Genomic DNA, 25,722 nt, shown 5'->3' with positions numbered 1-25,722 from the left:
AAATTCAAGGACATTTCCAGGACATGAAATGTTCAATTAATGAATGTTTTTATAACAAATTGTCGTCTGAATTTAGACAAACCCCACCGACATTTCAGCCTACATTTTCAGGACACAATCAAATTTAATGCTATTTCCAGAAATGGATTTTAAAAATCACAATTGTCAAGGATATTCCGGGATTTCCAGGACGCGTATGAACCCTGTATCGTGTTAATTCAGTGGTATTAACAAAAAAAAAGTTTCTTATTTTTAACGACACCACTGAAGCACATTGATTAATTAATCATCGACTATTGGATGTCAAAAATTTGGAAATTCTGACTCGTAGTCATCAGAGGAAACCCACTACATTTTTTGTAATGCAACAAGGGATCTTTTATGTGCACTTTCCCACAGACAGGAAAACACATACCACGACCTTTGTCCAGTTGTGGTGCACTGGTTGGAATGAGAAAAACCCAATCAGCTGAATGGATCTACCGAGGTGGTTACCGGCCTCGGTGGCGTCGTGGTTAGGCCATCGGTCTACAGGCTGGTAAGTACTGGGTTCGGATCCCAGTCGAGGCAAACCTGACTGAGAGCTCCGCAAGGCTCAGTGGGTAGGTGTAAACCACTTGTACCGACCAGTGATCCATAAATGGTTCAACAAAGGCTATCCTGCCTGTGGGAAGCGCAAATAAAAGATCCCTTGCTGCCTGTCGTAAAAGAGTAGCCTATGTGGCGACAGCGGGTTTCCTCTAAAAAAAAGTGTCAGAATGACCATATGTTTGACGTCCAATAGCCGATGATAAGATACAAAATCAATGTGCTCTAGTGGCGTCGTTAAACAAAACAAACTTTCTACCGAGGTGGTTCGATCCTGCGACGTAAGCACTCAACCGACTGAGCTAAATCCCGCCCCTCTGTGATATTCGACGATTTGAAAAACACAGACAACTATACAGTGTATTTACCCATACTTTTAGCTTGGAAGTGAGTGGGATTGGTGGTTGGCTGGCTTGTATTATACTATTACTAATATTAATGCTGAACATTGTCTTACAATTTATTAGTAGCCCGACGTATAAAACCATGACGTCACTATTTTATTTATTTAAAAAAACCATTTCTCCACACATTTAAATATAGCCTGCTTAATATTTCAAATATGTCGAAAATTACTAGTCCCGAGGGGCGGGACCAAGCCCAGTGGTAAAGCGCTCGCTTGATGCGCTGTCGGTCTACGATCAATCCCCGTCGGTGGGCCCATTGAGCTATTTCTCGCTCCAGCCAGTGTACCACAACTGGTATATCAAAGGCCATGGTATGTGATATCCTGTCTGTGGAATGGTGCATATAAAAAAAATCCCTTGCTACTAATGGCAAAATATAGCGGGTTTCCTCTCTAAGACTATATACCATAATTACCAAACGTTTGACATCCAATGGCCGATGATTAATAAATCAATGTGCTCTAGTGGTGTCGTTAAACAAAACAAACAAACTCACTATTATCGTTAACGTATTACCATACTGCAAAATCAAAATAAGCCTTTGTTGAATTTTAACACGAAGACCTACTAACCCATCGACCGAATAATTGTTCACACTTTTTCAGGCAAGCATGAAACTTGGCACAGGTGTTCTATGGCATAGTGATATCAATTTAAAAAACGGGACACAAAAAATAACTAAACCCTTGGTAGCCGCCATTTTGAATTTCAAAATGGTCGCAATCGGCAATTACTTTAGTTGAATGTCATGAATTTTAAGACAGGTAACACCATAGTTCTGAAGCATACACTCATATTTAAGGTGATATGATTATGCATCTGCAAAATAAGTCACATGTCCGCCATATTGGAGTTTATACATCCTTCCTTCCTTCCAACCAACCAATAAACCCTGAAAGTGCCATACAAGTTACTCCTTCTACAAAGCAACAAGAGATCTTTCATAGGCACTTTTATATTATCATGAACAACAGTATACATTATATATCACATTTGAAGAAGTTTGTTTTCTTTAACGACACCACTAGAGCACATTAATTAATCATCGGCTATTGGGTGTCAAACATTTCGTAATTATGACTCGTAGTCATCGGAGAAAACCCGCTACATTTTTCCAGTAACAGCAAGGGATCTTTTATATGCACTTTCCCACATACAGAAAAACACATACCACGGCCTTTGACCAGTGGTGGTGTACTGGTTGGAACGAGAAAAAACCCAATCAGTAGAATGAATCCACTGAGGTGGTTCGATCCTGCGACGCATACACCTCCGGTGAGCACCCATCCGACTGAGTTAAATCCCAACCCTGTCACATCTGATGTAGCAGTCATAGGACAATGTTTGGGACGGAGTCGGGGTGTGGGGGAAGGTGTCCCCAAGACCCATCGCACCAACTGAATTCTGAAAAAGGACAAACGGTCGATAATTTGTCGAAAGGTCAATGACCAGAGTAAGAAGGAACGATTTAATGTCAACCAACACAGCCACAAAGACATTTTTTCTCTCTCCATATTTAATCTTCCACAATGAACAATTACAGTCATAAATTAATGTGTCACTTGTTTATGGTAACATTACAATTTTACAGCCATCATATACAGCGTTACTTGTCTCGAGTAGCAGGGGCGTAGCCAGGAACGTATGGGAATGAGGGAGGTGCGTTTTCTCAAGCGAAGCTGGCATAGTCATTATATTGGTAGCAGACGACAATCATCTATGTCATGGTATAATATTCAGGTGTTGATCTAGTGGTGTGGGCACCCCTTCCTCTTAACTTCAAAGCATTGGAGTAGACAAAATGTTAAACTGGGTGGGGGTGCACCCACTTTCTACGAGACGTTATTGGGCGTGAGGCAAATACATAAAGTGGTGCAACCCCACCCCTGATTGCCAGATTGGGGGGGGGGGGGGGGGGGGGGTGAGCATGGTCACTATGATCCCTCTCTAACAATGCCAGTGCTTAAGTGTGCCACAAATATCCAATGTGCAAGATAAATTATTTATTTCTTTACAGCAGAGAAGTAATATTACAGTGTGTCTGAGGGATGCACTGAACCCCCTTTCTGAAACAATTCTGCAGTCGGTTGTACTATATACTAAGTAACATCCCACAGGTTCCTATGCTAATGCATGTTGTTAGAAACATTATATGCAATGTATTAATCAAACTATGACCCATACATATTAACAAGTACTACAACCTCCCAAACCCCCAAAGTATTAACTGAAGAAAGTGGAACCTTGTTATTTTCGACATAACTTGGTGTTTTTACAACATCTCTAGTTTCACTGCAAAAAAATTGCAGTATTTAGTTGTACAGTGACCCCGCACGTTTCATTGACAATACTACTTGACACAACAATACTGGATGAAAAAATATTGCATACATTTATTGCCAACATTAAACTAAAAACAAAACCTAAAAACATTATACTGGCACATTTATTACCAATGACAACACATTTTATTTACGGTTATATGGCGTCGAACATATGGTTAAGGACTACATACAAATAACGAAAGGAAACCTGCTGTCGCCAATTCATGGGCTACTATTTTCGATTAGCAGCAAGGGATCTTTTATATGCACTATCCCAGACCACGGCCTTTCTTACACCAGTTGTGGAGCACTGGCTGGAACGAGAAATAGCCCAATGGGTCCACCGACTGGAATGGATCGCACATCAGACGAGCGCTGTACCACTGAGCTACGTCCCACCCCTCTCTAAAAGACTATTTGAGTTGGTCTAAGACATGAGCTGAGCTGCCAAGTAGAGCGAGGTGAATCCTGCCTGGAAACTTTTAAACTAAAAATGCCCAGAGATGCGTTTTCAGGACAATAAAGTTTTGTATGTTATCGATGATGAATTAAAAAAAAAAAAATCCACGCAAAAGTTATTGAAAAAAGCATTTCAAACATGTGGAGAAACGAGATGGGAGGGGTGGTGGTGGTCACAAAGTCCATGCGATCACCCTCTGGATCCGCCAAAGGTAACTGCCAAAACTTTGAATTACAGTCATCCAAGACATCAAAGTCATACGTCAGTGACTGATGATAATCATATTTCGACTGATCCCGAACACTAGCAGACACAGTAGGCCGAATTTACAAAGCCTGTTTTTGACTTACACGTTTGTAGCTACACACATTTACAATGCTTAAACACCCATGTTTAAGAAAAACAGGCTTCGTAAATTCGGTACAGTAGATTTGAACCCAGTCAACGAGACTGTAAGCACGAATTGCCAACTGCTAATAGATGCTATGCATCTTCCAGCTCTTGTAATATTTGTAAATTGGCGCCATCAACGTCAGTATATGATTGGTCATCCTGGTAGACACTAGGTATCTTCCAGCTCTTGTAATATTTGTAAATTGGCGCCATCAACGTCAGTATATGATTGGTCATCCTGGTAGACACTAGGTATCTTCCAGCTCTTGTAATATTTGTAAATTGGCGCCATCAAGATCTGATTGGTCAAAGTCTTCGTTTTCACTGTCAGGAGCTAGTTTGTGGTCCACTTCATTAACCTAAAACGAAAACAAAAGGAAAGGCTTTTTAAAAATAAAATTAAAATGACACATGTAATCAATAGCTATTATTTGCCAAAGGTAGCAGGAAGCGCCAAGATCGCACGGTCTGTGGTAGTCACATACACATGATATTTTCTAACACCCGTGTAAGAGATGATCAGTTGTAGATGCATATCGTCCCCAACATCATTAAGTTGCAGACCACTTGTAAGACTTGTGACTGACAACTTCACTGTGATGACCAGAGCCATAAAATAAGGACAGGCCTCACAGCCACTTGTACATGTTAAAATATAGGAATTTGCATACCAAAATATAGGAGTTTTATAGGAACATTTGGACCGATTATGATGATTATAGGCATTTTACATGGATTTCTAGACATTTACATTACTAATGGTATATTTTTACCTTACGTATGTACACACAATACCATCTACTACCTCAGCAAATATATACCAAGGCTTGCCAGCAGTCCATGCCCATATCCAGGATATTTTGAAAGTTGATGCATCTTGTATCAGTAATACATCCTCCTCACCTCATTAGGTGAGCAGGATCTTGATTGGCACTTGATACAGATCTTCCACATTCAAAGCATCTTCTGAATTTCTGACAGGCTGGCTGCCTTTCACTGCAAATATAACTCGGTAACATATTTTATTCATCAGCATTTTTGCAAAGTAATTGAGTCAACTATAGGAAATATAGGAAGTGAATCTCAATATAGGAGTTTTATAGGATTCTATAAAAAATATAGCAAATATAGGAGGTCTGGGAGGCCTGTAAGGATGTCCAATAAAATAAAATAAGGATGTCCGAAACTAATTGTTCTCCGACGTGAAAGTTAACCTGAAACTGGTTACTGTGTGACGCAGCTAGTCGCCGACTCTGCCTCTGTGTGACGCATTTATTAACTGCCGTGTGAAAGCCGTAAATTCGTTTTAGTTTGTTTTTAAGGATATGTAAGAAATAGAATACTATATTCGTGTCCGATAGATACCATTTAACTTACAACTCGTTTAAAAACGTATCTGACTGGTCACTCGTTTTTCCTCGTTTGATAATTTTTATTTTTAAATAATTCGCATCTTCTAAGATAAATGGCATCTAACGGCCACTCATGTAGTATTCTTTATATACATCGCTCTGATCGAGAACTGGATGACGATATATTTATTTATATCTGACAGAAGAAACACCAACCCAAACCAAACAAACACTCCACATCCCCTAAAAAAACCCCAAAAACCACAAAGCAAGCATCTGTCATGTCGAAGGAGAGGGGACCAGACCTCAGTGTTCCACCATAATTAAATTCTGCGCCTATAGAATAGATCTACATAATAAAAACAATAAATATTCAACTTTGATAGCCTAGGCCTACCTTTAAGAGTTCGCTATCATCAACGTGGTTTGTCCTGAGGATCTGTTCCGTGAGAGTCGTGTTGACTTCCACCGAGACTTTCCCGTTGCCCAGGACGATGATGAGGAGTTTCGAGAAGGCGTTCTCCAGGGCGCGCTGCTGTGACAGCTTCTTACTTTTAGCCGTTACTCCGACTCTACTCATCGGATCTGCAACCAACAAAATCATTAACCATGTTCAACGAAACACGATGCAATTCTGTTTTTTAATTTTTGTTTACTTCTTTGCAGGACGTATCTTCCCAAAATAACTACTAGGGGTAGGGTGGGGACGGGACAGTGAATAACAAGATGTGTATTTTATTATTTATATATTAAGGACAGCGTTCATAAAGCGTAGTTGGATATGTGATTGATAATGAAGACGGTCACACTATAAACTGACTTTTGTATATACCTCAAATGATTCAATTTCATATTTCTGTTTTAGTGTTAGAGGAAAGGAAGAAAGGAAGGTGAAGGAAATGTTTTATTTAACGACGCACTCAACACATTTTATTTACGGTTATATGGTGTGGACATATGGTTAAGGACCATACAGATATTGAGAGGAAACCCGCTGTCGCCACTTCATGGGCTGCTCTTTTCGATTAGCAGCAAGGGATTTTTAATATGCACCAACCCATAGATAGGATAGCACATACCACGGCCTCTGATGTCCCAGTCGTGGTGCACTGGCTAGAACGAGAAATAGCCCAATAGGCCCATCGACGGGGATCGATCCTAGACCAACCGCGCATCCAGCGAGCGTTTTCCCACTGGGCTACGTCCCGCCCTTGTTAGAGGAAACGTCCTAACAAAACATGGAACATTCTCTTAAAGCCAGTGACCCAGTTATTAGGCATTCAGTATTTCCAAGAAGAAATAGGTGTAGGCGAAAAGGTTGAAGGAGAAGATCAAAAGAAGCACAACAGGATGAGGTGAAGAAGAAGAATCCACCTTGAACGTCGAAGAATAAGAAGAAAAGGAAGACGAGGGGACAAAAAGAGGAAAAAAGAGGGAGGGAAGAAGGGTGAGGATGAGGATGAAAGGTGGATAGAAAAAAGGAGGTGTAGAAGAAAAGGAAGGAGGATGAAATGGATGAGAAGAAGGACGTGGAGAAGAAGGCAGAAAAGGAGGATGGCAGGAGGTGTAGGAGTAGGATGATAAGTAAGGTAGACGAAAGAAAGAAATGTTTTATTTAACGACGCACTCAACACATTGTATTTACGGTTATATGGCGTCAGACATATGGTTAAGGACCACACAGATTTTGAGAGGAAACCCTGCGCTTCCCACAGGCAGGATTGCACAAACCATGGCCTTTATGAACCAGTTATGGATCACTGATCGGTGCAAGTGGTTTACACCTACCCACTGAGCCTTGCGGAGCACTCACTCAGGGTTTGGAGTCGGTATCTGGATTAAAAATCCCATGCCTCGACTGGGATCCGAACCCAGTACCTACCAGCCTATAGACCGATGGCCTAACCATGACGCCACCGAGCCCGTTAAGGTAGACGAAGGAGAAGAAGAAGAAAAGAAGAAAGAAATAGGAAAATTATGAAGTTGAAGATGAAGAAAAGGAGTTTGATGATCAGACGAATAATTAGTAGATAAAGAGTATAAAGTATATAGGGCGGGACGTAGCCCAGTGGTAAAGCGTTCGCTTGATGCGCGGTCAGTCTAGGATCGATCATCATCGGTGGACCCATTGGGCTGTTTCTCGTTCGAGCCAGTGCTCTACAACTGGTGTAACAAAGGCTGTGGTATGTACTATCCTGGCTGTGCATATAAAAGATCCCTTGCTGCTAATCGAAAAGAGTAGCCCATGAAGTGGTGACAGCGGGTTTACTTTCTCATTATCTGTGTGGTCCTTAACCATATGTCCGATGCCATATAACCGTAAATAAAATGTGTTGAGTGCCACGTTAAATAAATTAAAACATTTCCTTCCTTCATAAAGTTAACAGAAACTCGAACACACCAGCTTTGTTGTACGTCTCCTCCCAGGCTCCCAGCCCGTCACAGGACAAGTTGTGGTGAGCCACACACAGGCTAACCACACAGAAGTAACGAACTTTGGAGACTCCGTCCACTGGTAACACGTCCTTATCTTCTTCAAGCTACCAAAATCAACAACAAACAGTGTTTCTGCCAGAAAGACATTTTTGGGTATGGTGCTATGGGATTGAATAGAACCACAGTCAACAGGAGCTATGGGGGACCTCCCCCAGAAAGAAAATGAGTTAGCTTTAGGGTTAAGAAAATCATACTGTAATGATAAGTCACTAATTTTGTCAAATGGTTAACTTAAACAAAAATAATCTTTAAAAAATTTGGGTATGGAACCATACCCGTTTTACCCTCTGGCAGGAAACCCTGACAAATTGAGACATGTGTATTTATCTTTTTTTTTCTTTATGTAGACATGAAAACAAACACAAACCACAAAATATTTACATCAGTTCCACCATCGAAATTGTAGGAACAACTCCAGTTTGCAGTAAACATTTTTCACGACACAATTATAGATTTTTATAATTGATCTTCACATTAATAGAACCCAACCGATTAATTTTTGATAATAATCAATGGGACATCATTAAAAGAAATTGATATTAAAATAATAAAATGAAGTTTTAGATGCTACCAGGTTTCTGCCAGAGGGCAAAATGGGTATGGCGCCATATCCAATTTTTGGTTTTGCTAATTTCTTTTTGTAAGTTAATCTTTTCATAAAATGATTTACTCTTATCATAACTATGATTTTCTTAACCCTAACCCTAAACATAACCCGATTTTCTTTCTGGGGGAGCCCCCTTCCCCATACCGCCTGTTGACTGTGATTGCATTGAAGTCATAGCGAAATATCCAAAAATTTCTTTCTGGCAGAAACACGGTGAACAATTGTAAAGAAGAAAATATAGTGGTTAAAAAGGCTACTAACGAGTCGGGAACATGTTAACTTGCAAGAAACCCATGAACGACTTTTTAACGTTATTGCTCTAAAACGAACACAATCATTTGTATCATACATCGTAACATCTACGTGTATTTTTATGATTTACCTTCGTCACTTTACTTGACCAACCATTGAAACCCAGGTAAAAGTTCGCCAACTCGACACACTTGGAAAGATGTAATGGTCGGGATAACGTCTGGAGATTTCGTCTTTTTGCAAACGCTATCTGAAATGAAATAAAAATAAAGTCGTTCTTCACAAGATGTAAAGAACATTGCAATGGCATACAAACCTTCAATGTCATTTTCAACAAATGATAACGAGATAAAATAATGATGTGAAACTTGTATATCCTATCTCATTAGTGAAACTTATATATATAAATATGTATTTCTTTTTATTTATAAAGATGGTGATGTTTTCTATACTGGAAATAATGCTGCGTCTTCTTCAGCGTTCGATTGGTTGTATTATATCCTTTGTATCGTGAGAGTTGCAAAAAGGGCTGTCGGGCGTAGGTCTTTAGCAGAGTCCCACAGCTTGGCATCCATCGTAGTACTCACGATGCTGCGCCACTTCAAATAATAATACTGTGACGCACCATAAGATTTTGGGTCCAAATGAGGTCATTTGGGGGTCAAAGTCGAAGTCATAATGTAAGTGGAAAATGTGAAGAAAAGCATTTAGGGTACCAAGGCAAATGAGGAGGCACCATGACTAATGAGAAGACACCATGGCAAATGAGGAGGCACCATGACTAATGAGAAGACACCATGGCAAATGAGGAGGCACCATGACTAATGAGAAGACACCATGGCAAATGAGGAGGCACCATGGTTGATGAGAAGGGATCAAGGCAGATAAGGACAAACAAATAAACAAACAAAATAAATAAATAAATAAATTCTGAAACTTTGACCGGGCCAGAGACCGACTATATATATATATATATATCTTGGGGCTAATGTATACGAACAACTGTAGGGCCGGGCATATATATTACAATTTACAGTGTGCGATTTTGGTTAAAAAAAATTAAGTGTCATAAGGACTCCCTATTTACAAATCTTGAGAGCCCGCCACCAATCGTGCGAGCCCTATCACGTGTCTCCAGTGGAACAGAAGATACACTAAATGTTTTGCTTGGAACCATGGATTTTGAGATATATGTTGACTATGTCATTTCGAAGAATTCATATAATTTGTACAAATATGTTTTACGAGCCACACAGGCTCGTATGCTAGCCAAGCTAGAGAGTCCTACAGGATTTTTAACAAGCCTCGGGCTCCGGGACTGTCCTCAAAATCGCACACTCTATTATAAATTATATACTGTACCTTGCAAAGGTTTCCAGCAATCGTTAACTGGTCATTCAGTTGCTCTTTTGCCTTCCGTGCGGCCATACTGGAGTAGAATTTCACGAAGGCATACATGGCGTTACTTGGCTGTTCGTGCGAGGCGGGCCCTCCATGGCGAAATATTTGAATTTCGTGTAGCAAACCATATTTAGAGAAACAGTTGTCTAGCTGGTGCTGTAAACAACAAAAATAAATAAATAAAATAAGCAACTGATGGTGACATTTTTGGACATTGGGCTGTTGTAGTCTACTATACTAGTGACTAAATTGGAAGATTTGTCCAGCGATGGGAATGGAAGTGGGGGTGGGCAGGACCGGATTTAGACATTGGGGGGCCCAGGGCACTTCAGGTTCGGGGGCCCCTCAACATAGAAATTAAATTACATGACAAATAAAAAGATAAACTAATTTTTATAATTATTACATTTTTGTTAATAAAGGAAGTCCTGAATCGAGGGGCCCCCTTATAAATCCGGCACTGGGGGTTGGGGTAACTGGGATTGGGGGGGGGGGGGGGGGGGGCGGTTGCCAGATTATTCCCCGATTCCCGTCGCATACGGTTGTTTGATAGTAAATTAATTGTTATGAGAGGACATGGCCATCCAAACTAGAAAGGGTCTCCAATATAGTACCAGTGGTTGTCCATGGCATAGCGCGCGTACTTGAACAATGTTAATATTTGTGGAAGTAATCCAGCCAGTAAAGGATCTCTGGAGTGGGGCTGTGATGAGACACTACCGGCCTCGGTGGCTGCCAAATAACAAAACAAACAAACCCTCTACACATTAAAAGTGCAGAGGTTTTTGTTTTTGTTATTTGGCAGCTAAAGCCATTACCCCGTTAGATACGCCACTATAGCCCCACCACCCCACCCATAAATTCGAGCGCCTTTTTTTATTTTTTATTGGATTGCCTTTTTCGCGAGTTGGTCCATGTACCCTTTGTCTCTTATTCCTCACCCCCCCCCCCCCAAAAAAAAAAAAGGAGATTATTTTCTGGACCCGCCCTGGAGAGCTATAAAATGAGGAAATGTGAACTTACATAAATTTCAGCTTCACTCTGACTGACGGGGATGTTTGTTACAAAAAGATTTTTCCTGTTACATGTTGGAATCTGAAACTCTATAATCTCAACATCACTCGCCATGTTTTAACAATCAAATACATCAAACATGACACTTCCAAAACAAAACTATTTCCCCACCAACATTTTATAATTCCCGCCAATTTTTCAGAAATGTATTATCTACAAGTAAGTCTTTATTTTCATATATAACACACACAATAATATACCCGCCTAAGTTTTTTTTATACCGTTTAAATAATAAAAGAAATATATTCTGCATCTGTACTTTTAGAAATATTCATTTTTAATAATAAACGATACCTTAATTAGAAACATTTTATATATATATAAAAAAAATATTTGCTTGTAGTATTGAAGATATTTTTCCAATATGGCCGCCCCCTTAGATAATCTTTTTGTACGAGAAATTGAGAGAAATGATGGTAAAACATTGAAAATAAACCAGTCGGAGATTGGTGATGTTGGTTGTGTGGTTTGGGATGCAGCTCTGGTGCTCACAAAATATTTAGAAACTAATGATTTTCAACGAGGGACAGCGTGGAAGGGAAAACGTGTCGTGGAGTTGGGAGCTGGCACTGGAGTTGTCGGCCTTTATGCCGCGAGCTTGGGGTTTGTTCACCAATACGTTTTATTTTTCTTATTATTTATTTAGAAACGAAAATCTCTAACAATTAAAAAAAAAAAATCCATTATAATGATTAGGAAGGACTTTCCTTTGGCACTGTCACTAACCCTAACCCTAACTATTAATGATAAGTATTAAAATTTTATAATGTTCTTTATAGTTATACATGACAGTGCCAAAGGAAAGTCCTACCAATGATTATTAAATTAAATTGATATGATGGTAGGGGTGGGGTGTCGGGGTTGTTAAGTGGAACTGCCTTGAAATTACACCTCCATAACACTAACGTAATTACACCAATACCACCCACCAAACCAACAATGAAAAAACTACAAAAGGCAAGGTCCTACCATGCCACCCTCCAAAAGACCCCAGCATACCACCCCCAATATTTTTTTTAGTAAATTATACTAACACAATTGTTTTTGGTTGTTAACATTTTATTTTTTTACATTTTAAACAGAAAATCATAACGTTATGCAAAACTGGATAAATGTTAATTATTCCAGCAGGTCACCTGGTGCGTTGTAGACTTACAAAATGAAAAACTCTTTTGTTTTGTTCAGAGCAACCGTAACGATAACAGATTTACCCGAGTTGATTCCTCTCATTCAGCGCAACATTGACGACAATGTGAAAGTCGTAACAGGAAGTGCAACAACGGAACCTCTAACGTGGGGCAGCGACACTTGTAACCAGAGTTGTAGAAATCCGGATTATATTTTCCTAGCCGACTGTATTTATTATGAAGAGGTAACAGTCATTTCTGTTGCCATGGAAATTATTTTTACTATTTTAAAAACAAATTTGTAGGGGGGATGTGGCAGGATGTAGTCTAGTGGTAAAGCACTATGACTGGTATATCAAAGGCCATGATATGTGTTAACCCTGTCTGTGGAATGGTGCATCTACAAGATCCCTTGCTACTAATCGAAAAATGTAGCAGGGTTTCTCTCCAAGACTATGTCAAAATTACCAAATGTTTGACATCCAATAGCCGATGATTAATAAATCGATGTCAGGGCTTTAGTTATGTCATGAAACAAAACAAACTTTAAACTTTATGTTGCAAGACAGTAACTGAGCTGATTTCAGCCAGACAGCAGAAACATGTTTGCTAATTACTGTAGTTAGACTGGTGTATGCACTTGACATTAAACCAAATGACATCATCAGAGACCAGGCGACTATTAGTATCATTCACTGTCGCTGAACACACTGGGGGATGGAGGGGCACGTTTAGTTTCCATCCCAAAATATTATATAAGCACATTAGTTTGCAGTCATACTTTTCAACACATTTCACTAATATTTCTGTTGTTTATTAGTCCCCCTACTGGTCCAAGTGGAGTGGACTACAGGCTTTTTCTCATTCATATGTCCTTCTGTCTGTCTGTCTGTCTGTCTGTCTGTCTGTCCCACATGTACAGTTTTTAAGACAGGGCTTTTTGTGTGTTTTTTAAGACAGGTTTTTTAAATGTTTTTTTGTATAATGCCTTTAGATATTGAGTTGAAATTTTGTGTATAGCTTTAACATGTACTGTTACAGATGAGGTTTAACTTTCATGGTGATTTACACATTTTTCACAGTTATGTATAGCTTTAACATGTACTGTTACAGATGAGGTTTAACTTTCATGGTGATTTACACATTTTTAACAGTTATGTATAGCTTTAACATGTACTGTTACAGATGAGGTTTAACTTTCATGGTGATTTACACATTTTTCACAGTTACGGCCCTTGAACTCAGAAAATATAAAAATTCGTTTTCCAGACTTTTTGTTTGCAAAGCCTCAAGATATGGAGATGACATTTTGTGTGTAGCTTTACCATGTATAGTTACATACCAAGTTTGACACCCATGGCTGTTGAACTTAAAAAGATACACAAAATATTTCGGCTAGGACCGTAGGTAAGGGGACATGTATTACTTTAGCAGAACTGGCCTCGATGATGCAATGGTTAAGACATCGGATTACAGGCTGGTAGATACAGGGTTCGCAGCTCGGTACCGGCTCCAACCCAGAGCGAGTTCTTAAGGGCTCAATGGATAGGTGTAAGGCCACTACACCCTCTTCTCTCTTACTAATCATTAACCAATTGCAAATTTTATTTTTAGTTTGCGAAATAATTTTCCTACATTTTATTAGAAAATAACTGGTTTTCTGTCATTTTTTAAGTTTAATAGATAATTTGGCAAAACTTTATGTTCACCCAGACCTAGCCCTGTGTGTGCCGAGGACAGCATGCTTGAACCTTAATTGGATATAAGCATGAAAATAATTTGAAATGAAATGAACTGTAGCAGTACTCTCAGAATGAAGTGTTTATCTCTGTACGCTATGTTTCAGTCGCTGAACCCGCTGATGTCGACGATGTGTGACCTGTGTGGTCCCAGGACTGTTGTACTGTGCTGCTATGAACAGAGAGATACAGAGATCAAGAAAGTGTTGGAAGCTCAGTTTTTTAATGTAAGTTATTGACCAATGTTACGAGGTAAATCTTTGGTTATGCAAAATGAATGAATGTCTGCAACACCCAATTACTCAGTATCAGTGTTTCTGCCAGAAAGAAATTTTTGTGTATGGTACTGTCGAATTAAATGCAACCATAGTCAACAGGGGTTATGGAAGGCCTCCCCAGAAAGAAAATGTGTTAAAGGTAGGGTCAACTCAAACAAGAGCCTTATGTGTTGGAAAGATGCATACTCGGACCACCAACACATACTGACACTTTAACAAATGAAAAACGCGTAGTTTTAGAGTTAATAAAAAAACATGATTATTCCTGCTAACTGGGGGCAGCCATTTTGTTTCGTTTTTGTGACGACCGGTGGTATAGCTTGGGGCGAAGTGAGTTCAGCTCCGTCCATCTCCTCTTAAGCACAGTGTAAACAAACGCTCTAATTTACGACAAAGCGCTTCACTTTCATCAACCTGACTTGTAAAACAACATAAATGACTTGATAGTATAATAAACTATTTAACTTAATATATTTCAATTTGCATCAATAGTACGAAATGGAGTTATGGTATTTTTCTTAAAAAAAAAAATCCAAACAAAAATGCATATTATTAAGCCTATTGGTAGGGTACGTTCGAGCAAAAACGACCACTCACGATACCCAAGTGATACTTTTCTTTTCTTTGGGACAACGTAATTGGTCAGTTTTGTGATTTTAGATGGGAAAGTCTACTTAACCAAGGGTTTTACAGAATTACTTACAGTAATAAAGCAGCCGGCTGATAATGCCCATTGCGATTGGAGGGGTATCCGTGCGGTTACCACACAATATCCTGTGATCTTAATAAAAGAGGCACGTCTTTTTAGTGTGTTTAGACACAGTGTCTGGGGACCGTCTAAATATACACCTGCCAATTAGGAACCACAGATACAGGCCACAGAAAGAAAAGACCAATTAACCAAGAACACACTCCCATTATTATTTCAATACATGGATTAATTTATGTAAAACCATAATACAGTTATTTCAGCACTTTGACAATGGTGGTTTATTTTGTATTGAGAAATATATAATTGTTGCTGGCTCACTGGCATGGCTATTATTACAGAACATTGCGATGCATTCGCAAAAATCAGGTATGTTTTGTTTCTTCAGTTCGAAGACTAATTCCTGACGTGACACATTAGGTATTATGTAACCACCAGCTTGGTACAAAATCTGCAGGGATGGTACAAAATGGCTGCGCCCGTTATATATAATAGCCGTCACATTTAACCGTTTTATTAATTAACTATACGATTATACTTGTTGATATTAAGTAATAATGTGCATTATATATCGTTGAATATGCACACCAGGCCAAATGCCTTAATTGTCTCCTTCTTTAAATTCAGGGTTAGGGTTAAAAAAATCATACAGTAATGATGAGTAATTAAAATTAACTTTAAAAAATAAAATCTCCCAAACAATTTGGGTATGGTGCCATACCCGTTTTTCCCTCTGGCAGAAACCCCGATTACATGATTACTTATATGTTCTTGTATAGAATATCTGTGTGTGTACAATCAGTGGTTTTTTTTACCATTCTGTTGTTTGTAGTAGGTTAAACTTCATTTTATTTATAGGCTTAGTCTCCATCATTCCATCTGTCTGTATGTCTATCCATCCATTCCTATCTCATGGTCCATTCCTTGACATGGTGAGGTAGCTTGCTTGACTGAATGACTTGGAGAGCTATGCCAGCTGGGGCATCAGCTCCTGGTAGGGTCACCCAAGCTGGACTGGTCAAAGGGTAGAGGCTAGACTAATATGAACCGGACAGACTGAGGACATGAGTCAAGAAAGACAACTGTCTAGGAGAAGCAAACTCCAAAATCAGAACTGGGCTGGTGAGGCTCAGAATCCTAGAAAAGAAACTCTCCTAGGAGAAGGAAAACTCCAAACTCAAACCAAGTCCACCGAAGTCAAGAGTACAGAAGCATTAGCATTAGCGTGGAAACCAAAAGGAAATGTCTGTACATGCACCAAGCTCTATGATCATGATCATTGATCCATCTGTCCCACAAATAGTTTTTCTGACATTTGTGTTCCACAGTGCCTCAATATCTTTAATTGACATTTTGTGCATAGCTTTATCATACACAGTTACAGATAAATTTTGACTTTATGATGACTTACCCATTTTTCACAGAGTTATGCCTATGGTCCTTGAACATGGAAAGATACAATAATAATTTGTTGAGGCCGGTAGGGGTCATGTATTGCTGTAGCAGTATTCCCAGAATGTTTACAACTTCATACACATAGACTAGGCCTTAAAATCCACTTTTCGCTGCTGAGTAGTTTTGGAACTATAAACAGCACGACCAAAACCATTCTGAATATACAGTAGCCCAGTGGTAAAGCATCCGCTTGTTGCACAGTTGGTCTGGGATCGATCACCGTCGGTGGGCATTTCTTGTCACATCCAGTGCACCACAACTGGTATATCAAAGGCAATGGTATGTACTACCCTGTCTGTGGGATGGTGCATATAAACGATCCCTTGCTGCTAATCGAAAAGAGTAGCCCATGAAGTAGCGACAGCGGGTTTCCTCTCTGAATATCTGTGTAGTTCTTAACCATGTCTGATGCCATATAGCTGTAAATAAAATGTGTTGAGTTTGTCGTTAAATAAAACATTTCCTCCTTCTGAGGGTGGGACGTAGCCCAGTGGTAAAACGCTCACTTGATGCACGGTTGGTCTAGGATCGATCCCCGTCGGTGGGCCTATTGGGCCATTTCTCGCTCTAGCCAGTGCACCACAACTGGTATATCAAAGGCCGTGGTATGTGCTATCTTGTCTGTAGGATGGTGCATATAAAAGATCCATTGCTACTAATGTAAAAATGTAGCAGGTTTTATCTCTATGACTGTCAAAATGACCATATGTTTGACATCCAATAGCCGATGATTAATAAATCAATGTGCTCTAGTGGTGGTCTTAAACAAAACTTTTTCTTCTTCTTCTGAATATACAGACACTGATACTAAAAGGAAAAGAAATGTGTTTAGTATCACATTTTAGTTCTTTAAAATGGCTTTGTTACAATCGCAGCTAACTCGACAGTTTTTCCATTTCTTTCCCTTTTCAGCTTGTGAGGGAATCATTTGTAATTGAAGAAGTTCCACTGGAGAGACAGGATCCACAGTTCTGCAGTGATGACATCCACATCCTGAAGTTTATCAGAAAATCAGAATCTGACGTCACTTGAGACACTGCCCATGAAAGAACTGCAGTAAAACCAGTCGCACTGGGTGAAGATGACCATGGCCAGATTTTGACCTTGGGGGGCCTGGGGCACTTCAGGTTGGGGGGCCCCTCAACATGGAAATTAAAATACATGACAAATAAAAAAAAAGCATTTTTTAAATAATGATCACCTTTTTTTAATAAAGGAAGCCCTTAGTTGGTGGGGGGTGGGGGGGGGGGGGGCTGGGGCAATTGCCCCCTTATAAATCTGGCACTGAAGATGGCAGGGCAGAAACTAGGTCATTCCTACTTCCTTCCCAGGATACTGGTTATACCTAGTTTCACCCAGAAAGTAAAAATATTAAGGCTAGCTATGATTCATGCCATGATTGTCCTCTCCCCTCCAAACTGGCCTCGGTGGCGTTATGGTTAGGCCATCGGTCTACAGGCTGGTAGGTACTGGGTTCGGATCCCAGTCAAGACATGGGATTTTTAATCCAGATACCGACTCCAAACCCTGAGTGAGTGCTCTGCAAGGCTCAATGGGTAGGTGTAAACCACTTGCACCGACCAGTGATCCATAACTGGTTCAACAAAGGCCATGGTTTGTGCCATCCTGCCTGTGGGAAGCGCAAATAAAAGATCCCTTGCTGCTAATCGGAAAGCTTAGCCCATGTAGTGGCATGCAATATGGAAAACATGTTCAGATGTTTTGTCAATTTATTTTACAAATATTTCCCAGACGTGAAAACATTCAAAAGAAAACACGGGAACAATTTGTGCAGGTGTAAATGCATGCTAATCATTGTTGTTAATGAATATTTATTTTGTAATAAATTATTTATACTGTAAATAAGTCAGTTGATATTTTAGTGTTAAATCATAGATGCATTACTGTTCTGAAGGAGCGAGGATTATCCAGATAGACCAAGGGTGAAAGAACTGCCCCCCTTGCCCCCACGCTAGCTACGGCCCACTAGAACACCAAGTGGGACGAACACTTTGTGATGTCATCTATTGAATGATTGGCACACTACAACCTTACAGGAATGTCGATCAAACAAGTTGAGTGATATAAATTAAGGTCGATTATGGGTAACAAATAGGATAATAAACTCACAACCATTTCGTTTGACATCCAATAGCCGATGATTAATAAATCAATGTGCTCTACTGTTGATCAACAAAACAAACTTTAACTTGATCCCAAATGAAATCACACTTCAAAATGATTCTTTACCGAGTAAAGTTGCCTTTTATTTTGACTAACACTGAATTTCACATGATTCAACACACTGTACATTCTACTCCACATATAACAACTTCTTATATACATTTCTATATATACATGTATAAAAGTGAATCTATTTACAATAGTTCCTGTAGCAGTATAACAATTTCTTTCTTGACATTGAATGTCCAGATATCAACTGTTACTGTCGTTCAGTTGACCGCTTCATTCCATATCAAGTTTAAATCTCAGTCCGGGTGCCGCTCTGTATCGAAACGTTCCTGTCCATTTCTGGATGTCTGTGTCGGTAAACTGACCATCACCTTGCAATCTGATAAAACAGAATAGAAAGAAATATGATATTGATGAGTCGCTGAGAGTGTTGCTGTATAGTTGTATAAAAATGTTATTTAAAGGGGCGTTCTCATTATGCGATTAGTCACACCGACCTGTCATATGTGATCGAATCGTTCTGTGAGAACACCTAAATCGGAATGACTATAGTCTTATACATTCCAATTTTTGTAGGGCCGACAAATCACATGTGACAAGTGGGAGTGACTAATTGCATAATAAGAACACCGCTTATGGAAACAGTTAAAATCTTTTCATAATTTTACTGCAACATATAATTTGAATACAAAAAAGGACAAGAAAAAACCCCTAAAAATCTAGATTAAGTCAAAATCATTTCCGCGAGAATGTTACTGCATAGTCACTTAATATAAATAAAACCATTTTCTATGAATTCTGCTGAAAACTCCATTAACCAGGAACCATTCACTTTAGGTTCATAAGTTATAGGATTAATTTTTTTTTTTCATCCCAACCAGTGTTCCATTACTGGTATATCAAAGGCTATGGTATATACTGCCCTGTCTGTGGGAAAGTGCATACAGACGATTCCTTACTGCTAATAGAAAACCGCTTAGCTTGCTAAAAGCCCAATATAATATTACAAAGGTACAAAACCTATTGTCCGAACCAAATTGTTAACAACTACGAAAAATTACTCTCCTACCTTTAATTGCCGTTAGAGTTCCTCCAAAGTTTGTCCAGACACAAATCGCAAAAAACCCACTACAAATATACAGATTCCACACATGGGACTGCAACGATGTCGCTGATATTGTCTTTGCTGAGATTGCATAGGGAAAAATACATGCAGTTTTCTGCCGTCTGCCATCTTGCTTCTTTATGGAATACTCTTCAAGAGGGGTGAAAGCCTCCAAAGTATGTGACACAATTAATATGAAATCGATGATCTCTAGTGGTATCATTAAAATAATAATAATAATAATAATTTTAAAAAATAATAATAATATGACGTCATCACGTTTGCTTTTATATCATAACATGTTATGACGTTGTTAGATTAAGTCCTATCCTTTCACCCCTCTTGAAGAATATTCCATAAAAAGTCAAAATGGCAGCTGATACAAAATTACATGCTTTTTTTCCCTATGCGCTCTCAGCGAAGTCGATATAGGTGACATGGTTATCATCTGGTATGTGGAATCTGTGTCATTGTAATGGTTTTTTCAAGATTTGTGTCTGGACAAACTTTGGAGGAAATCTAACGGCAATTAAAGGTAGGAGAGTAATGTTTCGTAGTTAACAATTTGGTTTGGACAATAGTGTCCATATTCATTGGAGTATTCAAAATATTTTCTGCCTGAACCAACACCCAACGACTGGTATATCGAAGGCTGTGGAATATGCTGTCTTATATCATAATATGTGGAAAAGTGCATATAAAAGATTTCTTGCTGTTACGGCAAAGCATGTAGTGGGTTTCCTCTAAAGACCGTGTCAGAATTACCACATGTCCGACATTAATTCTGGGTAGCCAATGTGTAGTGTAGCTCAACAAAATAAACCATATCTCTGGCATGCACAGGAGGAAGAACCAGTGGCGTAGCGTGGGCGGGGCCACTGGGGCGGTTGCCCTGGGCGCTAAATTCTGGACTGGTGGAAGGGACTCCGGATGCTAATGGTCCACTGGGGTTGTCAAAACCTTTTTCAAACGGGGGGGGGGGGGGGGGGGGGGGGGGGGGGGGGGGGGGGGGGGAATACTTGCCTTGCCCTGGACGCTAGAACACTTGCTAGACTGGTTTTTACACCTAATAGATGAATGTGATATAATAAATAATGTGTGTACCTGGCTACCAGTCAAAATATTTGAGAGTGCTCAGCCTCCTGAACACCACTGGCATAGCCAGGATTTTATATTGGGGGGGGGGGGGGGGGGGGGGGGGACCCACACTGGACATGTATGTATGTATGATTTTATAAAATTTAATACATTAAAAAAAAAAGTATGATTGGGGTACATGGACCCACTATGCCACTGCTGAACACCCTAGATGAGCTGATTTTCTTTTCTATCTCACCTGTTGTCAACAAACTGCCCTTCATAAAAAGAACCATTTGGCCAGACGTATTTGCCCTGTCCATTAAACTTGTTGTTGAGAAACTCCCCTTCATACACGGCTCCTGACGGATGGGTCAGTTTTCCTCGTCCAGTCATCTTATCAGACACCCAGTCACCCTCGTACACCACGCCATCAGTGGTGGTGTGAGTTCCAAATCCATTGCGCTCTAAAGACCCACCTGCACTTTGAATATATTCACCCTCTGTGTGGTAAAAGTAAAAGACATTTGTGAATTGATTATAATTGTAGTGATACATGTACTCTTGCAACTGAAGTAATGATTACAAAACAGCTATCCACATTAATCAATGACAATCATTACATTTGTAATTACAGACTGAACACTGGAAATAGAGATGCATAAATGCAAAATCTGTAAACTATGTGATGCCATTCTGTAAGTTTGTGTAATTGTGATAATGTCATCTTTAGTACTGACAATGTCTTTAGTTAGAAAACACTACAACAGGCATGTAAGAAAAATTTCAGGGGTGGGGCACACAAGCCATATTTTTTTTTTATCTTTATTTATATACAGGACAAAAAACCCACACATACATTTTCATACTCAAGCTTGGGGCCTGTGCTAACCTCAGTTCCTATGGTTCCATACAATTTATAACTGAAAAATCGCCAAACAATATATTTTCTCAATGAGAAAATGTGAAAAATATTTTCCAAGTTATGAGTGACTGCTGGGTTAATAAATATGAAAATGTGCGTATACATATTAATGACTGTTTAATACCGTATTTATCGCCATTAGGGAAGACATAGATGCCAGTTATCTTCTCTGGTGTACCATCGTCTTTTTTCTTCTCTTTCTTTTTTTCTGTAAAACAACATTGTGTTAAAATTATGATAATGAAAATAAAAAAACCTGCAATCTTTGCTAAAACATCATAACTTTATACTCATCATGTAAATAGAGGATACTTCCCGAGTATCTTGTGATATCATAATTTATCAGCAAGAGTTGATAAAAGTATGAAATCCAAGGCTTGCCGAGGATTTTATACTTTTATCAATTTATCATTTCGCTAATCAAGATTTTTTAAACAAAATGTTCACTGCAAATAGTGACCAACATTTTTGCTTCTTGTTCACAAACTATGTCTCCCATAATGTTTCTTAACGCAACCCGTTATACCCATCCTAGAACGGTACATAATTGTTGATCCCCCAATTATATAATACCCTGAACTCGGAAATATAGCTAAGAACGTTTAATAAACACCTCTTGCTTTGAAAAAATAATGAACATCTCGAGTATTATTAATATTTTTAATCACAAAATAGCACCTGCATGAATAGCAGGTTTCGTCTTATAGTCCATCCCATCATTCTTTATTTATGTATTTTTATTATTATTTTTTTTTAATTATTATTTTTTTTGGGGGGGGGGGGAAATATCCGCCCGGTCCCCCCTTCCCCTAACCCTAACCTTAACTCCAACCCTAACCCCAACCCTAGCCCTAACCCCAGCCATAATCCCAACCCTAACCCTAACCCTAACCCTCAACCCTAACTAAAAATAATAATGGAGGGGACCGGGCGGATATTATACCGGGGGGGGGGGGGGGGGTAAATAACCTGTTTTGTTTGAGTAAGAAGAAACTTTAAAATGTTCTGGAAAAATAACAACCCCCCCCAAAAAACCGCCAAAACAAACGACAACAAAAACTTACTATTTTAGTGTGCAAATTACAAATCAATCGGCTCGGAAATAAATAACTTGTAGTAAAGTTCATAGTATGAAAAAAGGCGTTCGCTGTCGGACAGACTATAAATCCTTTTCAAAGACTGACCGTCAGTCTGACGATGAAATTTTAAAAGAAAAGAAAGCGATGCGTGTACATTAAAAAAGATAACAGTTTGACTCTTTTATGAAAAGAAAATATAGGTAACAACAGATATCAGTAAATTTATTACCCCCTGGCATGCTGGTACACAGTCGAAGAAATACAAAAGCGTATAATAGATTTCCTATGTAAATGCACAGGGCGCCGCCATTTATACACAGTAACTATGGTGACAGGTGTAAAAATATTCGTATCGTATTAAATAAGTAAAATATAAAATAAAATGTAAATTTCCCAAATTAAAAAAATAACTAGATGAATACTAAAGTGAATAAATAACAAGATACTACGTAAACAGATAACGTCAACAGGAAAATACGAAAATTGTGTATGTGCTTTTCCATTCCGAGTTATTTTCCACCATTGTAGTGCTTCAGATGCTTTCGCTTTGTACAAAGCTTAATGTATTTATTTTCTAGGGCTTTTCCTGAATGGACGTCATGTGTATGGGGGAAGAGAGGCATTAAAGAAGAAGAAAATCAGTAATAATAATAATAATAATTAAAAAAAATATCACCCACAATAGATATATATATTTCATATTTAAACCAACAGGCCTAAAAAGAAAACTGCAACAGACGTCCATCTCCATGTGAACTGCAATTGTATTAATAATTTATACATTACCGGTACGTAGTTGATACCATTTACGGCCCTTAATAAATAATAATAACTAAAAATAATAAAATAATAATAATAAAAATAACGGGGAGGGGTTGATAAAATAATAATTAAAAAAGATTCTGTCCATCAAATTTACTTAATGTTCATGAGTTGAAAGGAAAATTTTGCATTTTTATACCCTCTCCCCCATACAAGGTATTATAACGCTAAGACCCCCCCCCCCAAAAAAAAACCCAACCCAACAAAAAACAAACAACAACAACAACCCCCCAAAAACAAAACAAACAAAAACGTAACGCTGGTTAATGCCACTCCCCGCTTTCCCTGTCATTAAGACGTAATTTTGACCACTATTATTGGAATGTTCTCTTTTGAATTAGTAATAAATACCAAAGAACAAAATAGCAGTAATTGACTGTTTTTCACTTTAGAAAACTAAAATGAGACAATCATTGTTTTGAAAACGTTGTGTAACTTTTGACCTTCACCCCTTCCTCCCCCATAACGTGTACCATGATCCGCATCCCCTACAGCGTTTTGTTGACCGGCCCCTTGCTCTGTGCTAGTACATGTCAGGACTGAATATTGCGAGAACGATCGATTCGTTCGCACATCGCTCTCGTAAATCTAATTTTGCAAAACCTATTTTGCGTTCGCGCATTAAATGTAGGACATCATTTACAAGCAAATACATTTTAATAGAAATTATGTATTATTGGTTAATACATGTATACTCATATTGTTTATTATTATACTTGTATTAAACAATAATTAGTTTAGTATCCTGTTTGTCTTTGTCATGCCAGTTCCAAAGATAAGATAAACTTTATTGCATATACATATATAAACATTCCACATTTGGAACTGGGTGCAAAACCTGTCATATTTGTACAAACATGGCACAGACAAACATGATACTAAATTAATAATTGGTTAATATATGTATAATCATAAACGATATGATTATACATGTATTAACCAATAATACATATACGAAATGTTGAATGTTTATATGTAATAAAGTTTATGTTAACTTATTTTAATATTTTAAGCAAAAATTAATTTTTTTAATTTGATTTTAATTTGGCTAAATAGTTCATGCAAAGTTTCAATTCCCAGAGGCCTGCATGTACATTTCAGGTCGTAGCGTGATCTGGACCTGGGAGTGGTCGAATATGAACCAAGTGGATCCCTTTTCTATTTTGTTTTTGCACCATCAGAAACTCCATATGTATAAACCTGCATTTTTTTAGTTCTCAAAGCGGACCATTGGCTTCAGCGGGCGGACCGTCCGAACTCCCCGAACCCTCAAACCTACGCCCCTGCTTTTTGTCTTTTAGGATTACGTTTATATGAGCCTATATACACCTGTCAAGTAAAAAGGGTCGATCATCTTGTGATTTTAAAATAATGTCAAAATTCAAAAGCCTATTAAAAATATTCTATGGCAAGTTATTCAAGACTAAGAAAAAATACTGTACTGGTTTTAACTTTAAACGTATTACATAGATGTACTTGACAATACTATTCCTACTCTAGGACTTACCAATATAACTAAGCTTGATTAGAATAACGAAAGAAATAAATGTCAAAATTCTAACTGATTTAGTCTTAAAGTTTCAAGAATATTTTTTGTTTCAATATACATAATGATGACTAGTTATATTAAGCTTGCGTGAATGAAAAACAAAGAGTTCTCGTTCGGAAATGTTGATCAAAGAGGCGAAACAATTTGCTATGTGTATTAAACTTTATAAAAATCACAACATACTTTTTACCGATTTCATTTTATGCTGTCTACAATAACCGTTTCAGCACAACTGAGCATGCGCACTAATGTGGAAAATTATTAAATTTCATTACGAGTTGTTAATAAAAAAGTTTCTTACCACAAAACC

At 38.5% G+C, this 25,722-nt stretch overlaps 3 protein-coding genes across 4 annotated transcripts; 1 reads left to right on the top strand and 2 right to left on the bottom strand.

Annotated features, from left to right (window-relative positions):
- Nucleotides 1-4,338: 4,338 nt before the first annotated feature.
- Nucleotides 4,339-11,706, bottom strand: LOC121377423 (RAD52 motif-containing protein 1-like). Its single transcript, XM_041505406.1, has 6 exons — nucleotides 11,304-11,706; nucleotides 10,242-10,436; nucleotides 9,010-9,129; nucleotides 7,926-8,064; nucleotides 5,922-6,109; nucleotides 4,339-4,531 (listed from the first exon to the last, which is right to left on the bottom strand). Exons 1-6 carry the CDS (start codon nucleotides 11,406-11,408, stop codon nucleotides 4,421-4,423), a joined length of 858 nt encoding a protein of 285 aa, XP_041361340.1. The 5' UTR covers nucleotides 11,409-11,706; the 3' UTR covers nucleotides 4,339-4,420.
- An 11-nt stretch (nucleotides 11,707-11,717) lies between these two features.
- Nucleotides 11,718-18,204, top strand: LOC121377424 (protein-lysine methyltransferase METTL21D-like). Its single transcript, XM_041505407.1, has 4 exons — nucleotides 11,718-11,957; nucleotides 12,540-12,726; nucleotides 14,328-14,447; nucleotides 17,575-18,204. Exons 1-4 carry the CDS (start codon nucleotides 11,719-11,721, stop codon nucleotides 17,692-17,694), a joined length of 666 nt encoding a protein of 221 aa, XP_041361341.1. The 5' UTR covers nucleotide 11,718; the 3' UTR covers nucleotides 17,695-18,204.
- Nucleotides 18,205-18,904: 700 nt separating this feature from the next.
- Nucleotides 18,905-25,659, bottom strand: LOC121377421 (MORN repeat-containing protein 2-like). 2 transcript variants are annotated; one of them, XM_041505404.1, is made up of 4 exons: nucleotides 25,596-25,659; nucleotides 22,087-22,170; nucleotides 21,297-21,540; nucleotides 18,905-19,234 (listed from the first exon to the last, which is right to left on the bottom strand). In XM_041505404.1, exons 1-4 carry the CDS (start codon nucleotides 25,609-25,611, stop codon nucleotides 19,129-19,131), a joined length of 450 nt encoding a protein of 149 aa, XP_041361338.1. In that variant the 5' UTR covers nucleotides 25,612-25,659; the 3' UTR covers nucleotides 18,905-19,128. The 2 variants fall into 2 exon arrangements, with proteins under 2 accessions (XP_041361338.1, XP_041361339.1); XM_041505405.1 differs by lacking the exon at nucleotides 25,596-25,659 and adding an exon at nucleotides 23,271-23,401.
- Between the last annotated feature and the right edge of the window lie 63 nt (nucleotides 25,660-25,722).

This window comes from Gigantopelta aegis, chromosome 7, assembly GCF_016097555.1.
Source record: "Gigantopelta aegis isolate Gae_Host chromosome 7, Gae_host_genome, whole genome shotgun sequence".
Classification (NCBI taxonomy): Eukaryota; Metazoa; Mollusca; class Gastropoda; order Neomphalida; family Peltospiridae; genus Gigantopelta; species Gigantopelta aegis.
The sequence above is the reverse complement of the archived record's forward strand: the minus strand, read 5'-3'. Positions and strand labels throughout refer to the sequence as shown.